Below are 25,425 nucleotides of genomic sequence, written 5' to 3'. Positions count from 1 at the left end.
ACAGTCGAAACCATTTGACACACGACTCTAAGAATCTGTACCTTTAAACCAGATGCTAACCACATCCCAAGATGGGTTTTTCAAACTGTGCGTCTAACAGGGCATGCTACGCATTTCCCCATCCCACTTCTGACAACATATGTCCGAACTTTCTCTGAATTTAGATTTGATCCAGGGTCCCTACAGACAGAATATTCAGTCTCACATACAGACAAAGCCAGATAAAGGTTGTAAAGTTATAAAGATAGGGTTGTTTTAACATGTTTTAAAAGACTAAGGATAAAAACAGTGCAATTGAGGAAACTTCAACAATTGGATTTAAAAAAAGTGTTCTTCAGGTAGTTGAAAGAAAAAAAGGTTAGAGGGGTGAAAAGGAGGGGAAGAAACCCTCATGCATGACCAGCATCTCCGGTAGATTCCAGGGCGACATGCAGGTTGAGGCATGGTCTTTACGGTTTGCTAACACCACTCAGACCCCGAGAGAGCATTTCAAAGTGTTGCAATCCTGTGATCTTATACTAGCAAGACTAGCATCCATAAGTGTAGACAGGTATTCACCTGACAATGAAGTCAAACTCCGAGCCCGCGAGCATCATAACGCCCAACAACGTGGAGAAGGCACCGTCGAGCACCGGTGCAAACATGTGCTCCAGAGCCAGCACTGCCCGCTTGTGACGATCCCCTATGGCTGTCAGGAAGGCCTTCAGCGCACACACACACAGAAAAAAAAATACTTTAGCTAATTCTTGAGCACCCACCTGGTCACACCACCTAGCCAGCCCACATATAAAGTTGATATGCATACCAGGGCCACATGCACAGTGAACTCCACTCCAATGCCCACTGAGGCGATGAGAATGACAACTGGGACGGCACTCAGCTTGATTCCCATTAGGCCCATGAAGCCAAACAGCTCCACTGTCATAAGAGACAATACCAATACCTACAGTACATGGAAACAGCAAGGAGGGTGGTTAATACATGGATTTAAGGCAATGCCGTTACATATTCAGCACATGTACTTTATTTACGTGGACCTTTCTGAACTGCTTTGTGCTTAGGCAGCAGAATGTGGCACAGTTAATAGTACCAGCACATGTGGGAGGAGTATAGTATTTGTCTTTATGGAGGCCACTGAGAAGACAGGGACAGAAGCATGGAGTAAATGCCATTATCAGCTGACAGGTGTCAGGTTACATGGGGCCCAAATCCTTTGAGGATGGCAGGCTAGTAAAGCAAAGAGTGTGTGCATGTGTGGATATAAATATTAAGCAAGAACAGACAAGGAGGTGGATGAAGGTACTATGTATAATCATTCACTATTACCCCTTGTATCTTCTCATTCACACACAGCCACACGCTTCATAGTGTAATTTTCTAAAACAGTTTATTGAGAGTGAATAGTATTTTTTCTAATGATTTCAACTACCTTCAAAGTGTCTTAACGTCACATCATGTACTCACAATGATACCAGCGGTCCATGGGTTGAGTAGGAAGAGTGCGCAGACCAGGAAGGTGCAAGCAAGCACCACACTGATGGAGAGGAGGAGCCAGTGGCGAAGACTGACATACTGCTCCCAAAAGAGGAAGGGGTAGCCGTTGGGATATGAGGGAAGACCCTGCCGACTGTAGTTGCTGCATATAGCCCGAACACTTTCGATGGCCTCGACGAACTGCGGTGTCTCCCGGAGCCCGTTGAGGTAGAAGGGGAACTGTGCATATTCGATGGGCTCGGCAGCAGGGACTAAAGAACAGATCAAGCAAAAACAATGTTAACCCTGAAATGCATATTTAAAATTCTGCAAATGCTGTGAAGCGCTGAACCTAGACGGAAAATATATAATGTTCCTTAATTAATACAATTTCTCAATTGTAATACATGTGCAATACTGAATAAAATGAGTGTGCCAATAACCAGAAGGTGACCTGCCACATCCCTCCTGCCACATCCCTCTTCCCACATCCCTCTTCCCACATCCCAAAAGCATGCATCGTAGGCTGATTGAGCACTCAAACCTTTTGCTATGGGAAGTCTGTGTGTGTGTGGTTGTTAGTCTACTTTCGCCCTCTGATTGGCTGGCAAACAATTCAGGGTGTACCTCGTCTATTCTTCATTATTGGCTGGGATATTCTCCAGCACCCCAGCGACCCTCATGAAGATGTGTGACTCAGATAATGAATGATTGAATTACTTAAAGTCAATCTCTGTTGATGTCTTTTAAAGAACACGTGCTAACCACTCGAGTCACCGGGCTGCCTTACTATCAAAATATAAACCATGAATGACTCCTGTCAAAATGGTCAGAAATTAGCAGATTACTTTGCACAACATATTCTGTGCCAGTCATGATTTCAATGTAAAATAGATAGTTTTTCATCCCATGCCCACCACGCCCTAAAAGTACACTAAAACAGAGTACTAATAACACACAAGATTTGACTTCAGGGTGACAACAATCATTAGCACAAGAAATTAAATAGCATGTGTGCGACAGGAAACAGGGTGTAGTAGTTTTTATGTATGACGCGTCCCTTGCTTGTGCATGGATTGTAACATTCACCGCGGTCCCCACCATGATGACCTCAGCTAACAGTAAGTTGGCTTTCAGCATGGTAAACTAAATCAGGGCTAATAGGTGGACAACAAAAAACCACGAGGAGTAAACACAGTTTAGTATTTTGTTTACTTGTTTAGATTGGAAATACTTGACCGAGGGCTATATTGGTAGTTTTATTATATATATGTATAGATATACAGTATTTGCATATGTGTATAATACATTATTATTATTATATTTTTTTTAGAATGACTTACTGCTGAGACGTGTTTCGGGCATTGAATCGGTGGGGTCGTGAAGCCATTCGGGAGGATGCGGACGAATGTTGGCCTGCGAAGCAGCATAGGCCACTGGGTCGTTGCTGACCCAAGCGGTCAGGTAGATGTAAAAAGCCCCGGGGTTTATGATTCCGTCAGCATCCACAAGCCTGTGACGGGTCAGCTGACAAAACAGGTAAGGCAATTGAGTCCGTTTTATTATTATATACACATGCGCACGGTAAAAATAACAGTAATATATTGATTATTTTTACGGAATAAAAAGTAATTTCTTTTAGAATCATCAGGAAACACACAAAAAAACATTTGATATTTTTTTTATATTTATATATGTTTGTAAAAATATGATATTTTAAGAGGGTGGCACTATGCTATCATGGTAGATAAGGGAGACATGTTTTTTTTGTTTGTTTTTAAGAAAAGATTCTGTTGAATCAAGTTGACCAAATGGTCATGGTGGCTTTAAAATGTGGCCTCCCATGTGGAGGTAAAGAAGTATAACCCTTGCATTAGGAGTTAGAAGCTTTACTATACATTGCGCTGCCACTCTCCATTCACTCAGCCATAAATTCCTTCTTCTAGGGAGGAAGGGAAATGTCCAGGGGGTGAAGCCGTACTAATGGGCTTAGGTAGATTTTCTATTTTTCGTGATGTTAGAAAAAAAATGCTTGAGTTAGCGTAACAATAAAAAAAATTGGCTGGAGTCCCTGAGCCCGTCTGTGTGTAGTTAACCTGGTTGTTAACACTGAAGGAAATGCCACCCAGCAAATGGAGGAGAGCAATAAAAATAACAGGACATCTGTACAAATGTTGCTTGCACTTGAGTCTCTTGACCTCCTACTTACAATGCCCGGCGCCATGGATAAATGAAACTCTTGATAGAGTCGCTCCATAGTAAAAACAAAACAAATACACACCAAAAAAGAGCTGGGGGCTTCAGGCTCTTTAGTTGAACAGAAATGCAAAAGTGAAGCATGCAGGGAATGGAAAGGAGAGGGATTCTGCAGGGGTTTTGTGGAACTGGACAGCGGGAAATAAAGAATTTCTCTAGCTTATCCGGGGAAAGACACCAGTTAAGTATGTGACGTCAGATGGAGGTAACATTATAGCTAACGCAGGCATTAACTGCATACAACACAAAAACATGCAAGGAGGTCATGAAAAGAGGTAACATTACATTGTAATGACTTCATGGTCTGGAGACATTTTTTTCTTTAATCAACTATTCCAACGCAAATGAGTAAATATAAGCGGTTTACGCAACTCATTGTTTTGACAGCCCCTTCTCTCCTTACATTTTTATTGCTGAACGAACTTGAAGAGTTCAGAAGTGTAGACCTCCAAACAAAGGACTACCACAGAAGAGATGTTAATCCCACTCTTTGCTGGTATCCGGACCACCCGCCGAGACCAGAGCTAGTGTCATTTCCTTTCCAGTTCTGAATTGGATGTAAGCTTATTTGAAAAGGTAGTAGCTCAGCAGCATCTTAAATAATGATCACTTTCGAAGTTGAAGCTTTTCTGGCGAAAAATATAAACCTCTTAACTCCACTTACAAGGAATGGACTGCAACTTGCCCAATAAAAATATTTTACCACATGGAAATGAATATAATTGAGTATTATCTATTGATAATACATAAGGGATACATAAGCAATTTTCACCAACTTGAAACATTTTCCAAGTGCTCTAATAAAATGTCCGAGGCATGTTTTTTTGTGAAAATATGCCAAGGGGCGAGCATTGTAGGAAATCTATATTTGTGGTTTTGCTCATAAAGGCCCAATTTTATCCAAAATAGCAACTGCATACTACTGGGCAATTTAATTTTTTACTACCATTGGTTTGTTAAAAACACTGATATGATATCTGATCACTCAAATGGGTTGTGGTTAGGGTTTCACGCACCAGCTTCTTTGTGTGATGCTTTGGAATCCCAGACAAAGTGTTAAGCTGACAGGCCGCATGCTACGGGGAGACATCCCGCTGTCGAAAACCCTCACGCACGTTCATCCATCACACGCTAACACTCAGCAAGAGTTAATAGGTTTTTCAGAAGGCGGGCCGAGGGTCCCGGCGAGAGCTTTAAATTCCTCAGCTAGGTAAAGTCATCACAAAGTGCGAGACGATGAGGGAAGACAGACAGGGAGGGGTGAAAGGGGGGGGTGCAAGTTTGCAAGGTGGGCGTCGTTTCTCTTGCAAAAAACGTAACCAAAGATGGACAGACCGTTTTCATCTTATAGGATGCCTGAAACTTACCAGGTTGAAGTTGATGGGCTTGTCTCTGCGCCCCGTTTGTACCAGGAGCTTGTAAGCCAGCACTCCGTCATCAGAGCCATTCCTGTAGCTGTTCAGAGTGATGCGACCGGCCTCCCAGTCCTTGTCGAAAGCCTGCTGCAGACCTGTGCGAGCACACACACACACACACACACACTCAACTCCAGAAACTCAAACTGTACCCTTGACTAATAAGATTGGCTGATTTAATACGATAACTGGCCCTGAACCACCTTGGGAAATGCTGAAAATGTTGTGTTTTTTTATTCATAGCGACCATTAGGGGGAAATATCAAGAACATGTGTCTCCTTCTCTTCATCCATATGTGCCTGTGCCGCGCTCTCCCAACACTCACACTGGGAGCCGTCTGCGGGAGATGTTGTTTTGGGTCTCGTTCCTCGGGCCTGTCTGGCTCCAATTTGTCCCACCATTGCACATGGTAATATCACACACACAAGCTCTCTCTGTGTGGCTCACGCACATACACGCAAAGCACGCACACTTTGCATAAGGTGTTCTCAGGACAAAGTCAGAGAGTGTATGTCCCTGTCCGTTGTGACTTAAGAGAATTTAGGATATTGCTTTTTTGGGCCGTCAAAAACGACCTCACCAGACAACGGAATGCTTGCGTGTACCTCAATAGAACTATTATTAGCAAACAACCTACTTAGTATTGAATGATTAATTGAAACAGGTGAAATAAAAGTCTTACAAATATAATGTTGATCAATTTTACTAATAGATACTTTTGATTTGGAGAAAAATAAACTGGTTTGGCCTGTTTGAGATCTAATTGCCATAAATGTGCCCCCTGAACTGAAATGAGTTTGATTTCCCTGCATTCGAGGAAGCCCACGATAAGACGTATTGAGAATAACAAATTATGTTTTGTGTTGTTGAAAAAGTGCCACCATTGACTTTATCAGCAATGGATGTAGAAAATTAAACTCCTCTCTCATATCAACACTACCTTGCAGCCAGTCCCTGAAGTGATGAACCCACATGGGGGGCAGCTGACCATTGTCCTCCTTCAGCACGTAGCGAACGGAGTGAAACCTCCGGTGCAGTTGTTGCAATAGCGGCTGCTTGTGAGCATAGTCGGCTCTTTGCGTCACGACGTACATGTTGTAGAAGGAGAAGAACTTGAACTGTGCACCAATGAAGTCGTACTCGCTGGTATCCCGTGGCACGATGTCGGTCAGCTCCAGGCCGTCCCGTACCTGGGTGGTGCCATACAGGCTTACCCCCAGTAGGCAAAGGAAAAGCGAGATAACCACCATCTATAAGAAGAAGGGCATGGAGAGAGAAACATTTCATTGATGACTGAACCTTAGATTAATGTGTTTATGAATTACCTTAATGGCACACCAAAAAGTGTTGTGTTTTTGTTCTTGGAGGAGTCAAAAATGAATCCACTGGGAACAAGTCACTACACATTTCCTAAGCAAAGTGCTTGCATCCTTCAACATTTATTTGTGGTTCCTTCTTTTCCTTTTAAAGAGGTTTGGATAAGCTCGTATACAAAGCCTCTGATCATCTAACCATGTGTTGCCAGATTGGTCTGATAATCATGGATCAAAGAGCACAGATGTAATAAACTGGAATGTTCCTTCTTGCCACTTGGCTGCAAAAAAAGGATTGCGCATGAAATAATTTGCTTAAGTGGAGAAATGTTTGACAGTACGATGAAAAGACAAAGAAAAGGTTTTGTAATGATGTCAAGTACAGGCCACCATATGATTTGAGTTGTGCGAGTATTTAGAGAGGGCCGGCCACCCACTAGAATGAGGTCAGACTGTGTGTGATTCAGATAGGACATGACTCCAGATTTCCTCCTACTCTCGCATGAGCCCTGGTGACTAACACTCTTCATTCAAACTCACACACATTTGCACAGAAGCCACACTGCTCTGCTTACCTTGGTGGTAGACTGCAGCAGAAACGGAGCATAGTGCCTCTCGGCAAAAGAAGCCAGTGTCCATCGGGTACAGGAAGGCTCCATGCACCTCGCGCCAAATGAGCCCTCCCCATACTGAGAGAGCAAATCCCGGGTGGAGCTGTTGTTCTCTGGGCTCTGGTTGCTTCCTGAAGCAGGATCCATCTGAGGAACTGCACCTGAAGCAGCAGCTGGAGTACCGGTGTGACGATATTGAGATGTCCGGTGACTCCGCCGTCCACTGTTGTTATTATTATTGTTGTAATAGTCGCCATGTGGGTTGCTCCGGTCGGGCGGTTGAACTGGCTGCACGGAGATCTGAGACCGGGGCTCGGCCGTGGTATAGAAAGCCTGCGTACGGGGGTCGTATTCGGTCCGGAGCTGCACCGTGGACTGCATGGTGATCTGGGTCTGCTGGGCAAAGCTGTGGCTGCTATAGGAGGGCGGCGGGCTGTAGCTGGGTGGAGGCGTGCAGTAGGAAGGCAGCTCCGCGTTGTAGGATGGTGGAGGACTGAAACGACTCCCATCTGATCCGTCGAGGTAAGCCTGAGGCTCCATTTGGATCACGCGGTTGGCACATGGGCTGCAAAGACATACATAGTAAAATAAACTCTGGACTTCTCTATATATTTTTACATGTTGGTATTCTGTTTAAACAAGGCAGACCGAATGGGGGAACAAATACAATAAGTCTTTTTTCCCCTCTTTCAACTTTTGCAGTAGCATGGGAAGCCCCTTATATACAACTGGCCAAACTTTTTTTTTAAACTTGCACAGATTTTTCTGTTCATGCATTTATTTTTTATTTTTTTTAAATACAAAAATATGAGATGTCTTTAATATGTTTGGTTCTGCTGATTCAACCTTTCACACATCCCCAGTGCAGCAGAGAATGTTTAAGAAATTAAAAAAAAACATTTAAAATTGCATTTTGACATATAATAAAGAGCTGTATGAATAAAATTTGACCTTTTTGATCAATCTCTTAAACTGACTCTCATGAAATGATACATGATTTAGGAATGGATTCACCAAAGAGTAAGGGGCTGAAATCCAACCAGTGAATTCAACCATGTGTGTGTGTGTGTGTATGCTGTGAAAATCTGGTACTGTGCCAAAATGCATGCCCAGACTGGCAAGGCTCACAAACAACAACTAAAGTAGACCATTAGAGGGGATGGGTCAACTTGGGAAGCCATTTAGGATGGGAAGCTGCAAGCTGCTATAATCACTATTACATCACAAACTGAGATCATTCAGTGGTTGCAACAATACCTGTAAAAACAGCAGAAAATGTCGAAGCGCCTGTCTTCGCGTCGATACAGGTCCATGCTGAGGATGGCGGGGAAGATGAGCAGGACCATTGCAAAGTTAAACACCACCACCACTGCAGCCTGCCAGAAATGCAAACATCTCTAATATAGATTAATGTTTTCTTTTTCTTTTTTCTTAAATGGCGACTAAACCAGTATAAGTTGATGAAATTGAGTTGGCAAAAATATTAGCGACAGTGATAAAAGTGATACAAGCAAACTAACACAAACTATGACCATAAAAAGAAACTCCGGGCCTATTGGCCACATCTGTTTTTAATTATATATACACATTATACTTTCTGTTCTAAATAAATAGTACAAAGCTAAAAGTGAATCATTATTTCTATCATACATTCATTTTCAGCACCATTTATACAAAATAGGTCGGCAGTAAACGCCAAGATAACAAAAAATCAGACACATTCAGTGTCTCTTTCAAGACTAAAACACTTAAATATGCACAGAAAAATGTATGAGTGTGGAACATTAGCAGAGTTGAGGTTTCACATAAGAAGGTACACTGCAGCGCGGGAGGAGAAAAATGGGAGGAGTTGAATTTAGCTGGGGCGCTGCCCAGAGCGTAATCTGGAACTTGCATGTTTGCCAGACCGCTGCACACAGACACACAAACACACCCTGAAAGACACACACAGTCCTGTGTGTATGTGTGTACGTGTCTGTGTCGGACCACCCAGGAGTGGAGAGGCCTTAGGTGAAAAGCAGGGAATGCTTGTGCGCGCAAATGCGCAAATTTGGAAAACACTAAAAACTGCCTCTCGAAGACATACTTATCTATGCCCTCCCCCTCATTCTTCAGCTCACTCTGCAGTCAGGAATAATGTTAGAGACAACAAGAGACAGCGTGCAAAAACAATTCATTCTCAATTGGCCCACTAATGTTCAGACTGATCCCCAATGACTCCAAACACACAAAAGCACATGAATACACACACTCACACAGATGGTGACCGCTCGCTGACCTCCGATTGGGAAGATTTACCATAACATCTGTCCTCCACACAAGAACGTGTGTGTTCCACTGTTCATCTTTGTGTCTTTATCTGGACACAATTGCTTGCCCTTTAGTGACATGGGGTGGGAAATTGATGAAGACAGGAAGCAGGAAGAGCTGCTTGCTGATAGAGGTACACACTCTCCAGACATAAAAAATATTTAGACACCAGGGGACCTGTTTGGGTAGACAAATTCTGCCCGATATCAGTGTGTCTGTAGGATTTTTTTGTTACACCAACCAGAACAACACTGGTGATGTCATAGCTCTATTAAGTTGGTCTAAATGCATATGCTGCTTTAACACAACATGGTACAGTCCTAACCGACTCACATAGTCTGCTTTTAAAATGCAGGGAGCCACAAATATTTGCACTTACAGTAATTGAATGTGATTTCAAATTTCAATTTGATGTATAAAAAGGAGACATTCATCCCAAGTTCCTAAGATATGAATTTCAACAACTTTTTTTTAAAGTTACTCAAAAAACAATTTGTGATTTTGCCAAACGTGACAAACAATGCCAAGCCAAGATGGTAGAGTGGAAAAAAGTCCAAAGGAAGTAAAATTTGCCGTAGTGCTGGCAGAGGGATATACTCCACATCACAGGATGTACATTTGCGTTCACGGGGAAGCATGCGTGAGAATGCATGTTTTGTGCATCAGTGTGTCGTAGGCGTATGCTGCTAAACGCATGTGTGAGCTTTCAATGAAGCTGCATGTATCAGGCCCATGGGGTAAATGGATCATGTTTGACAGGATGGCTGTACGAAAGGCATCCATCCACACATGTTAATACTCTGGTGCAATCTGCCATCTGCTTGTGTGTGTACGTTACATGGACAAAATGGCGACAGAGAAAGATCATTATTTGCAATACTACACCATGAAAGACAACAACATCTGTTTCAATTTCTAATGAATGAACACCAACATTGAGTGCATTCTTATCATTGCCTCAATTCATTGTTTTGGTGCAATCTGTAGAACAAAATGAAAAAGATTTTGACACGTATCAGCTTATTAATATAAGTTCAACATAGTGTTTGTTGCCATGCGACAAGTTGAAATTGAACCCTAAGACAAGACCCTTCATCCTATCTCATCATAAAATGTCACTCAATGAAACATGAACAATTACCAAGCAAGACCAGTTATTTTCCACCAAAGCAAAATGATTCAACCTCTACACAAAACAAATAGTGAGGCCCGTACGCTGCCATGACAGATGACCCGAATTGTCCCACTTTTCATTGTTCTGGTAACTTATATAACTTGTGACGGATTCAGTAGTCAGAGCACCCTCACTGAATGATGCCCGTCCCCATCTTTACATGCAAACTGTACACACAAACATACGCACAGCTGCACAGCTAGATAATTGCGTTTCACTGCTTTCTAAACCTCCCACAGCACTTTTACATATGCAGCTAACTTAAACCTAAGAATTACACAAACACACACGTACGCACACAAAAGATTCGGTTACATAGATCTCATCCATAATCTGGAGAGACCTCGGACCCACCACGACGGGAGGTAGGTTTCAGTTTAAATACACACTTTTCACAGGCATACACTTGCATACCCATTAAGTTAAACAATTTGGAATTCAAATCACTGGATCCATCTCACGAGCTTAGTCAACGCCAAAACCACTAACTGTTTTTCTTTTGACTTGTCACCCAATACTGATATCAGTGATAAATAAATAAAAAGTGAACAAAACTGAAATACTAGCCATAGCCCAGGAAAATGAACTTTGCAAACAAGTCAATTTTACAGAACTATGCTGACAGTACTTATACTGATAGAATATCCGATGGCTTTTATAGACCAAACAATATTTACTAAAGTCTATTAACACTAGTGTGACAGTTAATATGTCAAAAAAATTATTCACGCCTTTACATTCTTTCCTATTGGCAAAAAAAAGTCTTATAAAATGACGTACGTACCTGTAAGGAAAAAGCCCGTAGCGCTGGGATAGGAATGAGGGCGGCCATGAAGAAGGCAGTCACGTTGCTTATAGAGGTAAGTGCCACACTAGCCCCAGTCCTCTTCAGACACTCGCCCGTGCGGTCCTGATCCAGACAAGATGAGGAAATGACTTATCAACTCTTGATGCAACTGTAGCCACAGGCCAAAGTGTAATACTTGAGACGAAGGAGTATTCTCCTCGCACTGATGCTGAGTGACATTGATTGCCACTAGCTCAAGTGTGATTAGGTTATACAGGAGGAGAACATACATTTCTGAATCCCACATGAACATAATTGTAAAAGGTAATGTCTGGAAACTTCGAACAATTTTCCCCATCTTTTGCAAACTTTACAAGTAGACATGCATTGGAGGGGATTTGGGAGCAACTGTGTGAATATTATAAAACGTGCTGGACCACACAGACCGCATCTGCATGCAGGCGTGTTTGTACATGTGCATGTGTGTGTTTGTGTGTGTGTGTGTGTGCGACTGAGACACAGGATAGATCAGGTTCAGCTCTGTTTAGTTTTCATCTCCTCAAAGGAAGCTGGAGGTTGAGGCAGAGTAGGAGACAACAAAAACAAGCAAATGCATGCCTGTTTTTCCCCAGGGGAGATTATAATAAAACATACAAAAACATGTGTCCGGTCCACACACTTTGTTGTACCATGCTTAAAATATTTCACTAATTTTAACATATACAAATCTAGGTTAGAGAAGAGAGAATATAGTTGCTTTTAGTCCTTATGTTTTTTGATTCTGTTTTGAGTATAGGGCTCACTTTTTCCCCTTATTTCAATGATTTATGATTGCATTAATCTTTTGAATAGCATTTCATTACTTTTTCACGATGCTATCAAGTTAGATTCAACTGAGATCACAATGAGTAATGCTACTAGAACAGACATGGAAATTGACTGGAATAAAAAAGAAGAATTCTCAGTCAAGTGTTGAAAATGTGTACATTAGGAAAGTCTTGAAAACCAATCCAAATGACAATAAAATGAAGGCTGATTGAGGTACCTCAAATGGGATCCTCTTGTTTTGTCCTGTCTCACTGAAGGCATGAGCGAGAAGAAAGACGTCGTCCACACCAACTCCAAGAGCTAGAAATGGCAGCACCTGCAGCCCAAAAGAATTTTACATTGATTAATTAAATAATCTTGCCAACTAACCATTTACATTAGACCAAGGGTCTCAAACTGGATCTCAAAGGGCCGCAAATGCAGCTGTTTTGCATCAAAGTTCTCCTAATATTTGATTTATATTAATCTCATGGCGTGTTACCTGAGTGGTGGCAGCATTAAAGGTGATGCCCAATAGAGAGCAAAGGCCGAGGCCCGCCGCCACTGACAGCGTCACCAGCAGGACACCCGCCAACCCAACGGCCCCCTGAGATTTGGCACAGTCCCACCGCAGCATGGTCAGACACGCGTAGGCCAGCTGGGGAAAGATGATGACTATTACATATGGGGGTATAGAACACTATTATTAGGATATGAATGAATGGGCATTTGAGCTACCATAAGCAAGTAGCCACTGGCCACGCGGATAACGCTGATGTCGGAGAAGGACTTAAGAATATCCTCCAGGGTGGTGGTTGTGAAAGACAAGACTTTTTGGGATGAGTTAGCAGCCACGCTCTGCAACACAGCCTATAAAAGAGATTACAAAATGAATCCAATGAGACGAGGGATTTCAAATGCTTAGGATACAACAAAAAAGAACAAATTGTGTGTAAACACTGTATACACACACAAACATTATAAATTCAATAGAAGAATTCTACACTTAGAACTGGTCAGCAGCCATTGCACAGGGAGGAGATGTAAACGCCACACAGAAAGGCTAGAGTATATGTTTGAACAGTGAACTTCAGAACTGAGAGCTTGTGTCCTAACCACTTCCAAACAATTATTTATACTTAAACGCCTAAAAAAGAAAGCCTAAACTCCTAAAGGGAGGATTGCGGACGTGTATTCATAAACTGATTTTTTTTTTTTTTAAGACAGTACCATGATCCACCTTCTCCCTGTCTTCCTATCTATGTGCAGACAGATGTCTTGAACATTGACCCGTACTTACTGCTCAGTGGGGAGTTTGGCTCACACACATTCTTTCACACACGCATACACACTTGGACCCACGTGTGCATTACTCTTAGGCACACCCAACGGTGGTGGACACACACACACACAACACAGCAGGATGCCAGCTGCTTGTATTACAGCCATTGATTTAAAAAAATGAAAACATACAGCCATAGAACACACAAATCTTTTTGTGTGGCACTACCCCGGGGACCCCCAAGATGATAGGTGTTCATATACGCCTACCCGAAGGTCGGGTGACGTGTCAAACAGGGGTTTGGTGTTGGTGAGGAAGGGGGCCACGATGATGTCACACACGAGCTACCAACAGGCCCCACAGCTGGGAAAGAGATTGGAAGCAAAATCCAAAATCCCCTAAAATATTCCATACATATCAATTTCAATAATAGTGGATTACATTTTCTACCTTTCTAACCACTAGTACGCTATAACATCAACTAACAGGTGGTCTAGCATTCATTGGTGGGCCATTGCAATCTTGCACACTATCCTGCTAGTGATTTACAATAAAGTCGATGAGAATTAGTAAGCGAATTTTATTCCCGTCTAGCTTGCGTACCTCAGAATATTTCCTCTGCCAGGCCTCTAAGATGGCCGCAGCCTTTTCCTCATTCCAGTTGAGGTGGGAAACCTCCTCGTAGCCCCTGAAGTGTTCAAACATCTGCTTGGGAGTCATCAGCTGGAACATGGTCTGTAGGGCCTGAGCACTAGAGTGAGAAGAGACATTGTTGTATGTTGTGATTCATTCATTTCACATACCTCTTATTTTCATGAGGGATGTGGGTAGGGGTGGAGGAGTCTATTCCAGCTGAATATGAGCAAGGAAATACCTTGATCTCAAAAGTCTTAAGTCGGCATGCTAACTAGTCAATGTTTTTTTTTACTAATTAACAAAGAAATGTTAGAATTATTCCTTAGTTAACAACATTGTAAAAGTTGTTACAAATTCTCTCATATACCAAATTGGCAGTAATTTTTATGTTTGTAAACTTTTAAAGACAACTGTTTGATACAGGTGTTACTTTTAAGGCCTTGGTTGAGGAAATCTGTTTTTATATTTTAGGTGTGCACACAACCTGCAAATAGTTTTCTCAGAGATAGGTAATTACAGCAAAAAGCCATTCTTCAGAAATAAAAGGATAACAAAAATGTCTATCCCTTTTGTGCCTTAGTTCACTATTTCAATAAACTTGGTATTATAGCTGCTTAAGGACAATACATTTACGAGTGTAGAGAACAGACACAGTCAAGTGAGGCTCCTCCAAGTGACCTTAAATATTTGTCTGGCTGCTTGATTTGGAATTAAGCCTGCAAAAAGTGTGGTATATTTGGATAAACCATGCGAGTCATAGATCACTATATGCATGCACTTATGCTGTATATACAGAATATTTGTGTGGAGGTGAAATGGCGGTCCGGTGTGTGCATTGTCCACCAGAGTGGTCTGTGGTGTAGAGCAGCTGAACCTAAAATACTTCACTGGAATCTAATGACTTCAAGATTTACGGTCCGCTCTGAGTACACGCATGTACAAACACTGGCACCATTTCAGAATTTAAAAAAAAGAACAGAAAACACAGATCCTTTCCAGAATAAGCCTGGTGCCGATCATGTTGGATGAGTTACCTAAGCAGGGGTCCGCTTCCATTCTTGGTGGTCCCGCCTACAATCAGTTCCTCCTGCCAGTGCATGTACTTCCTGGATAGGCCGTGGCAGCCACCGCTCAGGGTCCAAGCCACATCTAACGGCTTTTGCAGCGATGAAAATAAAAACAAAATAAGACAGAATCTAAACTGTCAACACCTACGCTCAAAAATCCAACGTGGAGCCAAAAATAATTTTACTGGCGCCTACCTTGGTGGAATTCTTGTTGGGTGCAGTGAGAGGGCAGTCAGGGTCTGCAGGGTTCAGGCAGGGTCGGTCCATGTAGCCGTGGCCAACATCGGCCTTTTCCAACATGTCCTCAAAGCTCTCTACAGGAAAGTGCGCCCTCCGTAGGTCTTCAAGGAAGTCTTTGGGATCGAAATTAGTCCACTGTAAAGGGTCTTTACCTCTATGAGAAAGGTATAGAGATTCAGAAACGTGTCAAACCATCTTTCTACGTAAACCCGACCAGTTTTCAGAGACGCTTCTATTTTATTCATGGAATGAACGTGCACTGTTAAACTACGTGCTGGGTCGGTTGGAACAAAAACCTGCACCCACGGCGGCCCCCGAGGACCGGTTTGCCCATCCCTGCACTAGGGTCTGATTTCTGCTTCAAGTGCTCCTTCTTCCAACTAAGTTCTCCATGCCTCTCACATTCCTGCCCGATTCTCTCACTTATTCTCTCTGTCATTCAGAGCACATTGTATGTGCTTAACCAGGCTTGGGTTATTATTCCCGGCCTCCCAACTAGAACATAATAAAAACTTCATCTACTGCTTTGCACCAAAAAGGACAAACTGCAACATTATATTTATAGGTTGATAGACAACTACCATTTTAGTTGATTCAAGCTGAGTCAGTGCTATACATACACACACAGAAGGAACCACACGTGGATGCAGAAACACATTTGCAGGGTTAAAGCATTACTGTAGCAGAAAGGCCAAACAATGATGTGAGGCCCAGGGCTGAAGAGAAACGATCAACAGCGATACGCATGCCAGCAACTACTACAATAGAGCCTTCAGAGGGGCCAAATTCAGGACACACACACAGAGACACACACGCTAATACTCTTTTGGAGTCTGATGGTTGTGCCTGGGAAGCACACTTGAATAGCAGGAAAAAAGATTCAGAGATCCACCTCTCGTCTCTGCAATAACAACCATTCCATAATGGGCGGGCTACACCTCTGATTGAAATGCAAGTCAATCACATGGCAGATATGATTGGGCACTCATCAATGAATGCAATGGTAAAAATAGATTTTTTTTAAATGCCCTTGCCTCTCTTAAATGATTCAACAATGTCTGCAAGGCAGCAAACTGTTAGCCGGATTACAAAATGTCAGGGGGAGTGCGATAGTTTTATATGTGTAAATATGTGACACCACCACATGATAGGGGGGAACAAAATGCTTAGTAATTATATTATCCACTAAACAAAGGACATGCAGTTTGGAACCCTGACACTTGAATTGTAAACTAGAACAGTTGGAGTGTGATTTACTAAATAAAGGGACAGTACATATTAATAAACATAAATATTCATTTTAATGAACAGATAGATGTATATTTATATATAAATATGTAAGATTATAATTCTCAGAGATTATAAAGGTTGAAACTACTTACGGTAAATAGACCATTCCAGAGTGGAGCTTGGCACCCTCCCAGAAACAGTCCAAAGGTGTGATGATGAGACAGGGATGAAGCTTTTCTATAATCTGTACAAGCAGATATGGAGACATATTCAAACACCTTTCTTATTTTTGTGTTACATTTACATTTGTTTGTGTTAACGGTCTTTACGCCAGAGAAAAGACGGTATACTGAACATTTAACATTACCAACGTGATTCATGATGACTGACAAAATATTGACCATGACGTTAAATTAGTTCTGATTCAATGAAACGATGAGTACTTAACGCCGTAGCGCCTTGATCCAATTTGCGTCAACACAAAAAAAAGCCTACCTGATCCATAAAATGAGTTTCTGTGACTAGTTCCCCTGATTTGTAGCATAAATGTTCCAATTTCCATTGTCTGAGGAAAAAAAGAAAATGGTGTCATGATACTTATTCAATATATTTCTTTATTATCCAGATTAAGTTTGTCTTTGAATGGGTGGTGACACATATGGACATTTACCGGTTATAAAGGAAAACATGAACTCTGCTGGCTCGCATAGCTGATTCTAGATGCTGCAGCAGTGCATCCACTGTTAGTACAGTGGCTCCCTCCTGGCGTGGTGTCTGAATCATGAGCTGAGGGTTAAACATGGCCTCTTCGCCGATTTTCTGCCTGGTGTACTTCAGCTCCTGGTTCACACGCCCGCCCACTGTTGGGAGAAGATATGGATGTTAGGGTAGGTTAGGTTAGAAGTACTATTTCATCCCGTATTCGGGAAATTTCTTGGTTGCAATAGGAAGACAGACACAAGACACTGTAGAGTAGCACAACGTTAAGGTTTGATTTTTTTTCACCCCTTGGTAGTCCCGAGTCCTCACAAAAAAATATGGACTGAATATGGATTCAGGACTGAAATAGGGTGGCTTTTTCCAATGTTTGCTCCCAGTATCATGGAAGGACTAAACCCCATGCGTGTGCCTTTGGCTCTCAGCTCACACTAGTTATAAAAGCGGCCTTTCAGTTCCTTCGGCTGTTCACCTCCTCCCCAGTAGAGCCAAGCCACCCAGGCAACGACTCTCACACAACACACATGGAGGGACAAATGGATGTGACTACAGTCGTGCAAACATGTCTACCCCGCTGTCTCACTTCTAGAGGAATGCCACACCACATGAAAAGCTAGATTAGAAACATCATAGCTAATGTTCCAAACCACCCTGATCATGCTTAACACAACCAAAACAATGACCAGAGATAACGACAATACCCAATTTCAAAACTTGAAAAACACCCAACTCCTTTCACATACCACGATTTTGACACCAGAATGCAGCATGGCGTCACAGCCTTGCAGCAAGTGTGCACCATCATGGTGCCATGAGGGATCTGAAATTATCTTAAAGAGGGTTTTCATCGAGATAGATAAAGAGCAAATTATTGGGCCACCAGGGGAGCATGAGTAGAATACATTTTACCTAAGCAAACTTTTCAACCAAGAAAATGGTAGCATTTGTTTAGCACAAAAAAAATGTCATTTGTATGTACACCATACCACATCGACTAAGAGGTGTCCCCAAATTTTCAGTGTATTGTCGGTATTTTCGTCTGTATTATCAAGCTGTGATGTGAGAATTATGTGTCCTCAATGAGACACAGAAAACAAAATCTGTGCAAAAGAATGGGGAACATTTTATGACATCCTAACCCAATTAAATAATGCAGTTTGGTTGGTGAAAACTGGCATAGATTGAATTTTTGCAAGTTGTTGTAATAGCACTCAAGTTAAACATAAGCAAGCTTGTTTTCCTGGAGCAGGACCACCCAGAAAGGAAGTAGGACAAGTGGAAAGTCACTTTTTGAGTTATTAAAAAACATTCTTGATTTATTTTTCTTACAGTGACAATCTTTATCTCTTCAATCCTTTGAAATATGAGCAGGATTCCCATGTGATCCCATTTGTTTTACTCCTCATTAATAGCAAGCAAGTCTAAGCAGGTGACAAGTGGCGACATTACGCAGGTTCTACTTTTCCTTCAAGAAAAAGCACTGTTCCACTGGCAGGCTAGCCTATCTGACACATTAAAAACAAACAGTGTTCCCTAAAGCTGCATTCAATTTCACTGCAAAAAGTAAATTGCAAAAATTTGGAAAACAATACATATATGTTTTATGTACTGCAGAAACTCCAGTACAGAAGGTGGCAGTGGAGGTAGGATCCCAACCAAACTCATTGAAACAAGGGAGGGGACAACTTAAAGGAATGTAGTCGCTGAACAGGAAACAGTACATTACAGCCTCGGCCTCAGAGAATTCCACACTTCACAGGGTGACAGCATTTTGGGGTCAACACTTACATAGCCTCGGGGGAATTAACACCCCAGCGAAAACACCAAAATGTGTGTATACGTATGTGTGCGTGCATACGTGTTTCCCTTAGTGACGCATATTTCCCTATACCTTCTGTGGTGAATCCTAATTGGTGCACTCACTGGTCAATCTCCGCACCAGGAACCAATGTACTGAAACCACAAAAGGTGAACCACGAAGTAGTGAGGGATTATTTGGCAGAATTACATTTTATAAAATGTTCACTGTGGAATTAACAACTACTAGAAAGATTGTTTTACTTAAAATGAAAAAAGTACACGTGTAACTGGTCTGAATATGGTGACGTCATGGCGCATAGTGCTGTCTTCTTGTTCTCCCCCTTTGACAACGGGCATTTGAACCCGCAATATCATGGCAATAAGGAGTGCAAAGTACTGAGCCAAACCCCTGATTGTAGACACCGAAAGAACATGGAAACTTCACATAACATGGTCAAAGCGCCAATTTGAACCTCTGAACTTTGAGGCAGTATTTAGGATGTACCACATTTTTAAGCCATAAAACATTATCTCACACAAACGTGGGAATTTTGAGACATCAGTGCACATCTTGCCATGCTTTTCCACAAACTGTGACTCCCAAAATGTTTATGATTTTCTCGTTAAAAGTAGACTTGCAAAAGTATTCAATGACTGTCCATAATGTGTACATCGGCAATATATTATGGAGCAAAAAAAATGAAACAATATGTTCAAATAGAGTTGAATAAGTAAACAGGCTTGGGTGAGAGTTGGAATTTAGCGTATTGCATAACATTAACCCTTTAATCCCTCTTTTCTTCTTGCTTCTAAGGACCCTGAAAAAAAACATATCCTCCCTCCTTTCCTTACAGCTTTTAACTCCCCCTTACTCCCCATCCTCTTTTTTACACACTCCCCTTCATTTCGCTATTCAAAGCTGGCCCGTGATTGGCCAGATCATGATGGCAATCAGCCCGTCCCCTCTCTCAAAGCCAGACCCTACCCTTTTATTTCCCGCCCCAACTCCCCACCACTTTTACAGCTTTCACGACAAGAGAGCCCCACGGTCTGCGTGGACATGGTCTATGCTTGACAACGGAAGTCAGGAAAAGCCACACAAACAAAATAAAGAGTAAAAAGGCACACACAAGCCCAAAAGTCAAATATCCATTGCTTTCAAAGTTAAAATAATGAGTCATAAAAACATGACTTCATTCTAGCAAATGGACTAGACATGAGCACACTGCATAACAATCTGTATGCAAGGGTGCAACCACCAAATGTGAATTTGTCAATGTATGCATTTTGTGCATGTCAGTGTGCAGAGAAAGGATTAGCTGGATTACAACTCCTATCAGCTAAGACCCCCTGGGGCAGAGACGATGCCCCCCCCCCCCCCCCCCCCCCCATAACCAGGTCATCTCTCTGCAACCAAACATTAAGCGACCTCCCATGACCCCAAGACCTCCTAAAGATAGTTGGGAAAATGTACATGAAAAGTACACCATGAATGTGTGCAAAGAGCCTCAAACCATTGAAAACTGCCAATGTAAATATACCAACACCACTAGAGCGGTAATATTTTCTATCATATGATAAAAACATATGTAAAAAATATCTATATTTATATGTTTTATGCATGACTGGTGACCAGTCTAGGGTGTAGTCTGGCTTTCGCCCAGAGACAGCTGGGTTAGACTCCAGCAACTTTCGAACGCACCCTGGCAACATCACCATGACAGCATGGATTTAACTTTAGGGTGAAAAATTGGTTTTATACATACAGTTTTTGTTTTACTATTAAGATGAGGTCCACAGTTTTTTTAAATGCACTTGTAGGAATGATTGTGGGTTCAGCAATGCAGGTGTGCACACAACCACAAATATGTGATGAAAGGCCTCAGTGAGAGCTAAGACCCCATCTGACCCAGGGTGAAGCCACCCCCCTTTAACACACTCTCGCTCCCTTTTCAGAGGTGAGACGGGCAACCACAAAGAGAATGCATGAAGCAATAAAATCTGATCATGAGAAAGGAAAAATGAGAATACAATTTTAAAAAATAGTAGAAATAGGGGGCATTCCTCAAACTTGCATGTGTTACCTCCATGTGCAGCTAAGAGACTCAAACCTCCATCACCAATTTCAACACCCAGCATTACCATATGTATGGTGTCCCTTGCCCCTGATTATGCAAATCACCTGTTCGCCCCCTGCTTCCCTTAAAATGGGTGTATTAAGCAGTCGGACTGAGGTGTACATTCACACACTGCTCAATGGGCAGATTCTTCCACGTTGCTGCCTTCATTGAACATGAATCATACCCTCTCTATCAGAGAAAACAGTATTCAAGTTCAGCCAATTCAGCACAGGACAGAGAACCAAAAAAATGCAGCAGTTAACATTCAACTAAATATGTACATTACTGCTCCTGCTCGGTTGGGGAAAATTCATATCGGTGTCTATCAAATTCAACACAGCTGAACCCAGCGCTGCTATTACTTGATTGGCCAACATCCCCTAGGCCACAACAGCCAATCTGCAGCAGCCATCTCCCCGCATTTCCTGGAAAGATAGCACCCGTGATTCCAGGTGTCCCCAAGTGGCACATTCCTAAAGCATGTCGAAAGCAAACTTCAGCAAATTGTTCTCATGCCCTTATATTAAAGCTCTTTTCTCTTGTGTGACAAGTTGCTGTGGTTACCCCAGCTGTCGTGAATCAGAGTCACTATAATTTACATCCACCGACCCAACATTTTTTTTTACAATGGTAACTGGCAATATAAAAGTAGCCATCTTTTGGAGGTCAAACGTCACGATTTTTGGGTTCTTGACAGTCATGACATGGTGTCCTGAAGTTGTGAGTCTTAGAAAGGAGGTGGTCACACTATAGGACCGGAGTCTGCCCGATAAACACGTACTGCTGCAAAGAGTGTGGTCCAGCAGCTGACATTATTGAGCAGCGAGACAAGTAGTACCAGATACCAGTCTTGTTGACAGAGGGACTTCATATCATAATAGTGATGGTCTTCTGCTGTCCATGGAAAGTAAAACATAAAAAGCCTTTTCAAAGCCTCTACAAAGAGGAAATATTTGGTATCTCTAAATCTTTACTTGGCGTCATGTTTGCATGTGTGGTGTTGGTGTAATTGCTAGATTGCGTGACAATTTTCAGCAGGAATTGCAATTCAAGTGTACGATAGCATGTGTGTTGGAGGACTTTCAAATAACTTCATTGTATGCTTGCATTGAAAAACACTGCACCTACTATGCTCCAGCTACAAACACACTCGCCCTCTGCTGTTTGCGGCTTCGTCCGCCCCTTGGGCAGCTGGTGCTGGGAGGGAGTGGGGTGAAGAAGAAGAGAGAGAGGGAGGGATGGAAGGAGAGAGACAGAGAGGGAGAGAGCAAGAGAAGGAGGGAGAGAGAGAGTGCAAGAGAGAGAGGGAAAGCGAGAGAACGAAGGGGGGGAGGCCAGACCACCCTGCTCTCATGGCAGGCCTGAGTGTTTACATTGCCGTGGCTCACTCTGTAATACATCTGGCATTCGGAGGCCACTCTCTCTAGCCAGAGATGGGAGGGGAGTGCAAGAGGGGTAAAAGAGAGAGACCTTCCTGGCAAGGAGAAGGAGAGAGAGTGGGAGGGGAAGAGGGTAATTCTCTCCCCATTCTCATGTGCTCGGTCATTCGCAGGCCTCTCTGTGCTTTTTGAATAAGAACGCCTGCAAGAATGCAAAATGTAAACAGAGCAACTCGGAGGCATCTCAGGGTGTCATTTCTGAATGAACGTGTGAACACCTTATATTGTCCACCCCTCTCTTTCACACACACCAGAGATAATAAACAGTTTCAACCAGACCATGCTTCTCATACCATATACAGTACAAGGTCTAAAGTCAAAGACTCCCCAAGTCTACAAATGTGGGAAAATAAGCCTTAACAGTGATTAGATTTTTCTTGTCTTTTTGTGATGATGATAAAGATAGGCAAATGAGGACAATGAATTGTTGACATTACAACTAGAAACAGAACTTGGTTTGACTTGAAGAAAAGGGTATTACTGCAAAGGACAATATGAGAAACATAATTCAATAAACAAAAAAAATAAACAAGTAGCTACCTCAGTACCAGCAGGCCCAGGCTCTATTTTTGCTGGTGAGTGTGAATGGTCATCTGTCTTTCTGTGCCCTACGGATGACTGAGAACTAGTCTAGAGTGCTGTCTGCCTGTTGCCCAAAGTCAGCTAGGATAGGCTCTTGCAACCCCCACATCACTTAAGAGGAAGCGCGGTACGGAAGATGAATGAAGGAACAAACCCTGGAATGTACCATTGAAGACTGATAATAAACAGAAATATAGTTTACACATACAAAGTGAGCATTAAAGTTACAGGTATTGTAGCGACCAATTAATGAATGCACTTTTGTTTCATTCATTCATTGTCCAGACCGCTTATTCTCAAGGTTGCATGGTGTGCTGGAGCTTATCCCAGCCAACTATGGGCAGTAAGCAGGGGGCACCCTGAATGGGTTGCCAGCCAATCGCAGGGCACAAGGAGACGGCCAACCACTCACACTCATACCTCGTGCAATTTAGAGTGTCCAACCAGCCTTACATGCAAGTTTTTGGGATGTGGAAGAAAACCTGGAGAAAACCCAAACAGGCCTGGGCATATCACGCAAACGGCAGACAGGAAGGGCAAAACCTAACTGGGATTGAACCCTACAACTTGGAACTGGGAGGCCAACGTACAAAGCACTCACACCTTGCCGCCAATTTTCATACAATTATTAGAAATTTAAACTTCTTGGCTAAGTAGTGTTGGTATTCATCGATTAAAAGGTTGACGTTTTGATTCACAAATACGAACGATAATTTAATTAACATAATGCTGCCTGAAAAAATGTTATGTAGGGACAGATACTTTCCCAAATAAGATCAACTTAAAAATTCTACTTCTGAGGTTCTATTGTTCGTTTTTATGGGAATGTACACAAAGCTTCTTTTAATTGCAAGAGACTAAGCTTAAAAAAAGATAGAAAGAGAAAGAATGAAAGAAAACAAGAAAGCAAGAAAGAAAGTATACCACAGGGGCGCAGCCTTTCCCAACATGAAATCCCGCACAAGCTAGTCTGTACTTTTCATCAACTCATAAAGTTTAACACAACAAGGCAGGAATGTTATTCCTTTCTTCGAAGCAGTAATCCGCTTTCTGGTCATCACGAGCCTTGTCTGAGTTTGGGTGGCAAAGAAAGCCATTTGCATGTGGTTTTCCCTCCATTTAAACAAAACTACACACTCAATAAGAAAAAGTTAGATGTAATTTGCAAAAGATAGCACAAGCATGGGATGTGTGGCCATGTTTGAGTTGCTGCCGAATAAGAGCGGTTGGAGATGAAGTGTGGAGAGGAGGGGGAAAAAGATGAATAGAGGAGAAAATAGCATAGTAAGGTTTGTCCGAGTCGACCAAAATTCCAACTCTGCTTATGTGACTGTGTGTGTGCTACCATGCATAAAAAGTGGGATAATAACAAAACGCGTAAGCCGCAATCTCCCCCTCCTCAGAAAAAGACGTATTCCCCACACACACAAACCATTGGCCCCCAACTGAGCTTACAAGCTCAACAACAAAATGAACACTAACTCTGTCAAGTCAGCTTTCAATCACACACGATGCGAAACAGATGCAAAGGTTAAAGCCAGGAAAGCACATGTTGTCCTATCAAATTGTACTATAATAACAATGGGTCGAGAGCATCTATACAGTAGTAAGCACATCCAGTGTTACCACTATTTTAAAATTCGTACCACGTGGAAAATCCACACATGCATTCATATTTACATTCAAAGGTTGAAATAGGGCCAGATGATTAAAATGCTATCTGTTGGGGATCAAATGAAAGTCAATGCATTGGAAGAGAAGCAGAAACGTAGCTTAAATACCACTGTTGAAGGTGTAGGACGTGCATTCAAGGACATATTATGAACAGTTAAAAAAACGCTCTTAATAAAATGAATAAGGAACACCTGCATTGCTATCAGTGTCAAGTAAGCACAGTACTCTTACTTGCAAATATGCTTTGAACCTACCACACTAATACCGCATGCCGAGTCCAACATATACGTACATTCTGGGTAGAAGCCAAAAGAGTCGTATGGATTTACTTAAGGTACGCAGATGTCAACACTTTTAAGTGACTGCTGCAAACTATAGCCTGCACAATGCACGATAAAGTCCACTTGGGCGGTAATGGAAAGAAATCCCATTTTGTGAGCCTCATCACCTGCTCCAATCCGCCCAAGCCAGCCGCAATCCAGTCATGTAGC

General features: G+C 42.3%; 1 protein-coding gene across 2 annotated transcripts in view; it reads right to left on the bottom strand.

The window, feature by feature from the left end:
* LOC144215713 (protein patched homolog 1-like) overlaps window positions 1-25,425 on the bottom strand; it is a 40,926-nt gene that overhangs the window by 7,597 nt on the left and 7,904 nt on the right. For both annotated transcript variants that reach the window (XR_013330483.1, XM_077744809.1), the window contains exons 3-20: window positions 17,273-17,462; window positions 17,098-17,167; window positions 16,755-16,846; window positions 15,328-15,526; window positions 15,100-15,221; window positions 14,033-14,180; window positions 12,886-13,017; window positions 12,650-12,805; window positions 12,386-12,484; window positions 11,338-11,463; window positions 8,327-8,445; window positions 7,034-7,634; window positions 6,086-6,395; window positions 5,097-5,239; window positions 2,817-3,000; window positions 1,465-1,745; window positions 806-943; window positions 559-701 (exon numbers count right to left, since the gene is read on the bottom strand). Coding sequence is in view for 1 of the 2 variants with exons in the window: in XM_077744809.1 (XP_077600935.1) it covers window positions 559-701; window positions 806-943; window positions 1,465-1,745; window positions 2,817-3,000; window positions 5,097-5,239; window positions 6,086-6,395; window positions 7,034-7,634; window positions 8,327-8,445; window positions 11,338-11,463; window positions 12,386-12,484; window positions 12,650-12,805; window positions 12,886-13,017; window positions 14,033-14,180; window positions 15,100-15,221; window positions 15,328-15,526; window positions 16,755-16,846; window positions 17,098-17,167; window positions 17,273-17,462 (3,253 nt within the window). In the remaining variant the exon portion in view is untranslated. The remainder of the gene's footprint in view (window positions 1-558; window positions 702-805; window positions 944-1,464; window positions 1,746-2,816; window positions 3,001-5,096; window positions 5,240-6,085; window positions 6,396-7,033; window positions 7,635-8,326; window positions 8,446-11,337; window positions 11,464-12,385; window positions 12,485-12,649; window positions 12,806-12,885; window positions 13,018-14,032; window positions 14,181-15,099; window positions 15,222-15,327; window positions 15,527-16,754; window positions 16,847-17,097; window positions 17,168-17,272; window positions 17,463-25,425) is intronic.

Source organism: Stigmatopora nigra, chromosome 22 (genome assembly GCF_051989575.1).
Source record: "Stigmatopora nigra isolate UIUO_SnigA chromosome 22, RoL_Snig_1.1, whole genome shotgun sequence".
Lineage (NCBI taxonomy): Eukaryota > Metazoa > Chordata > Actinopteri > Syngnathiformes > Syngnathidae > Stigmatopora > Stigmatopora nigra.
Note: the sequence above shows the minus strand (reverse complement) of the source record. Positions and strands in the feature narration are given on the sequence as shown.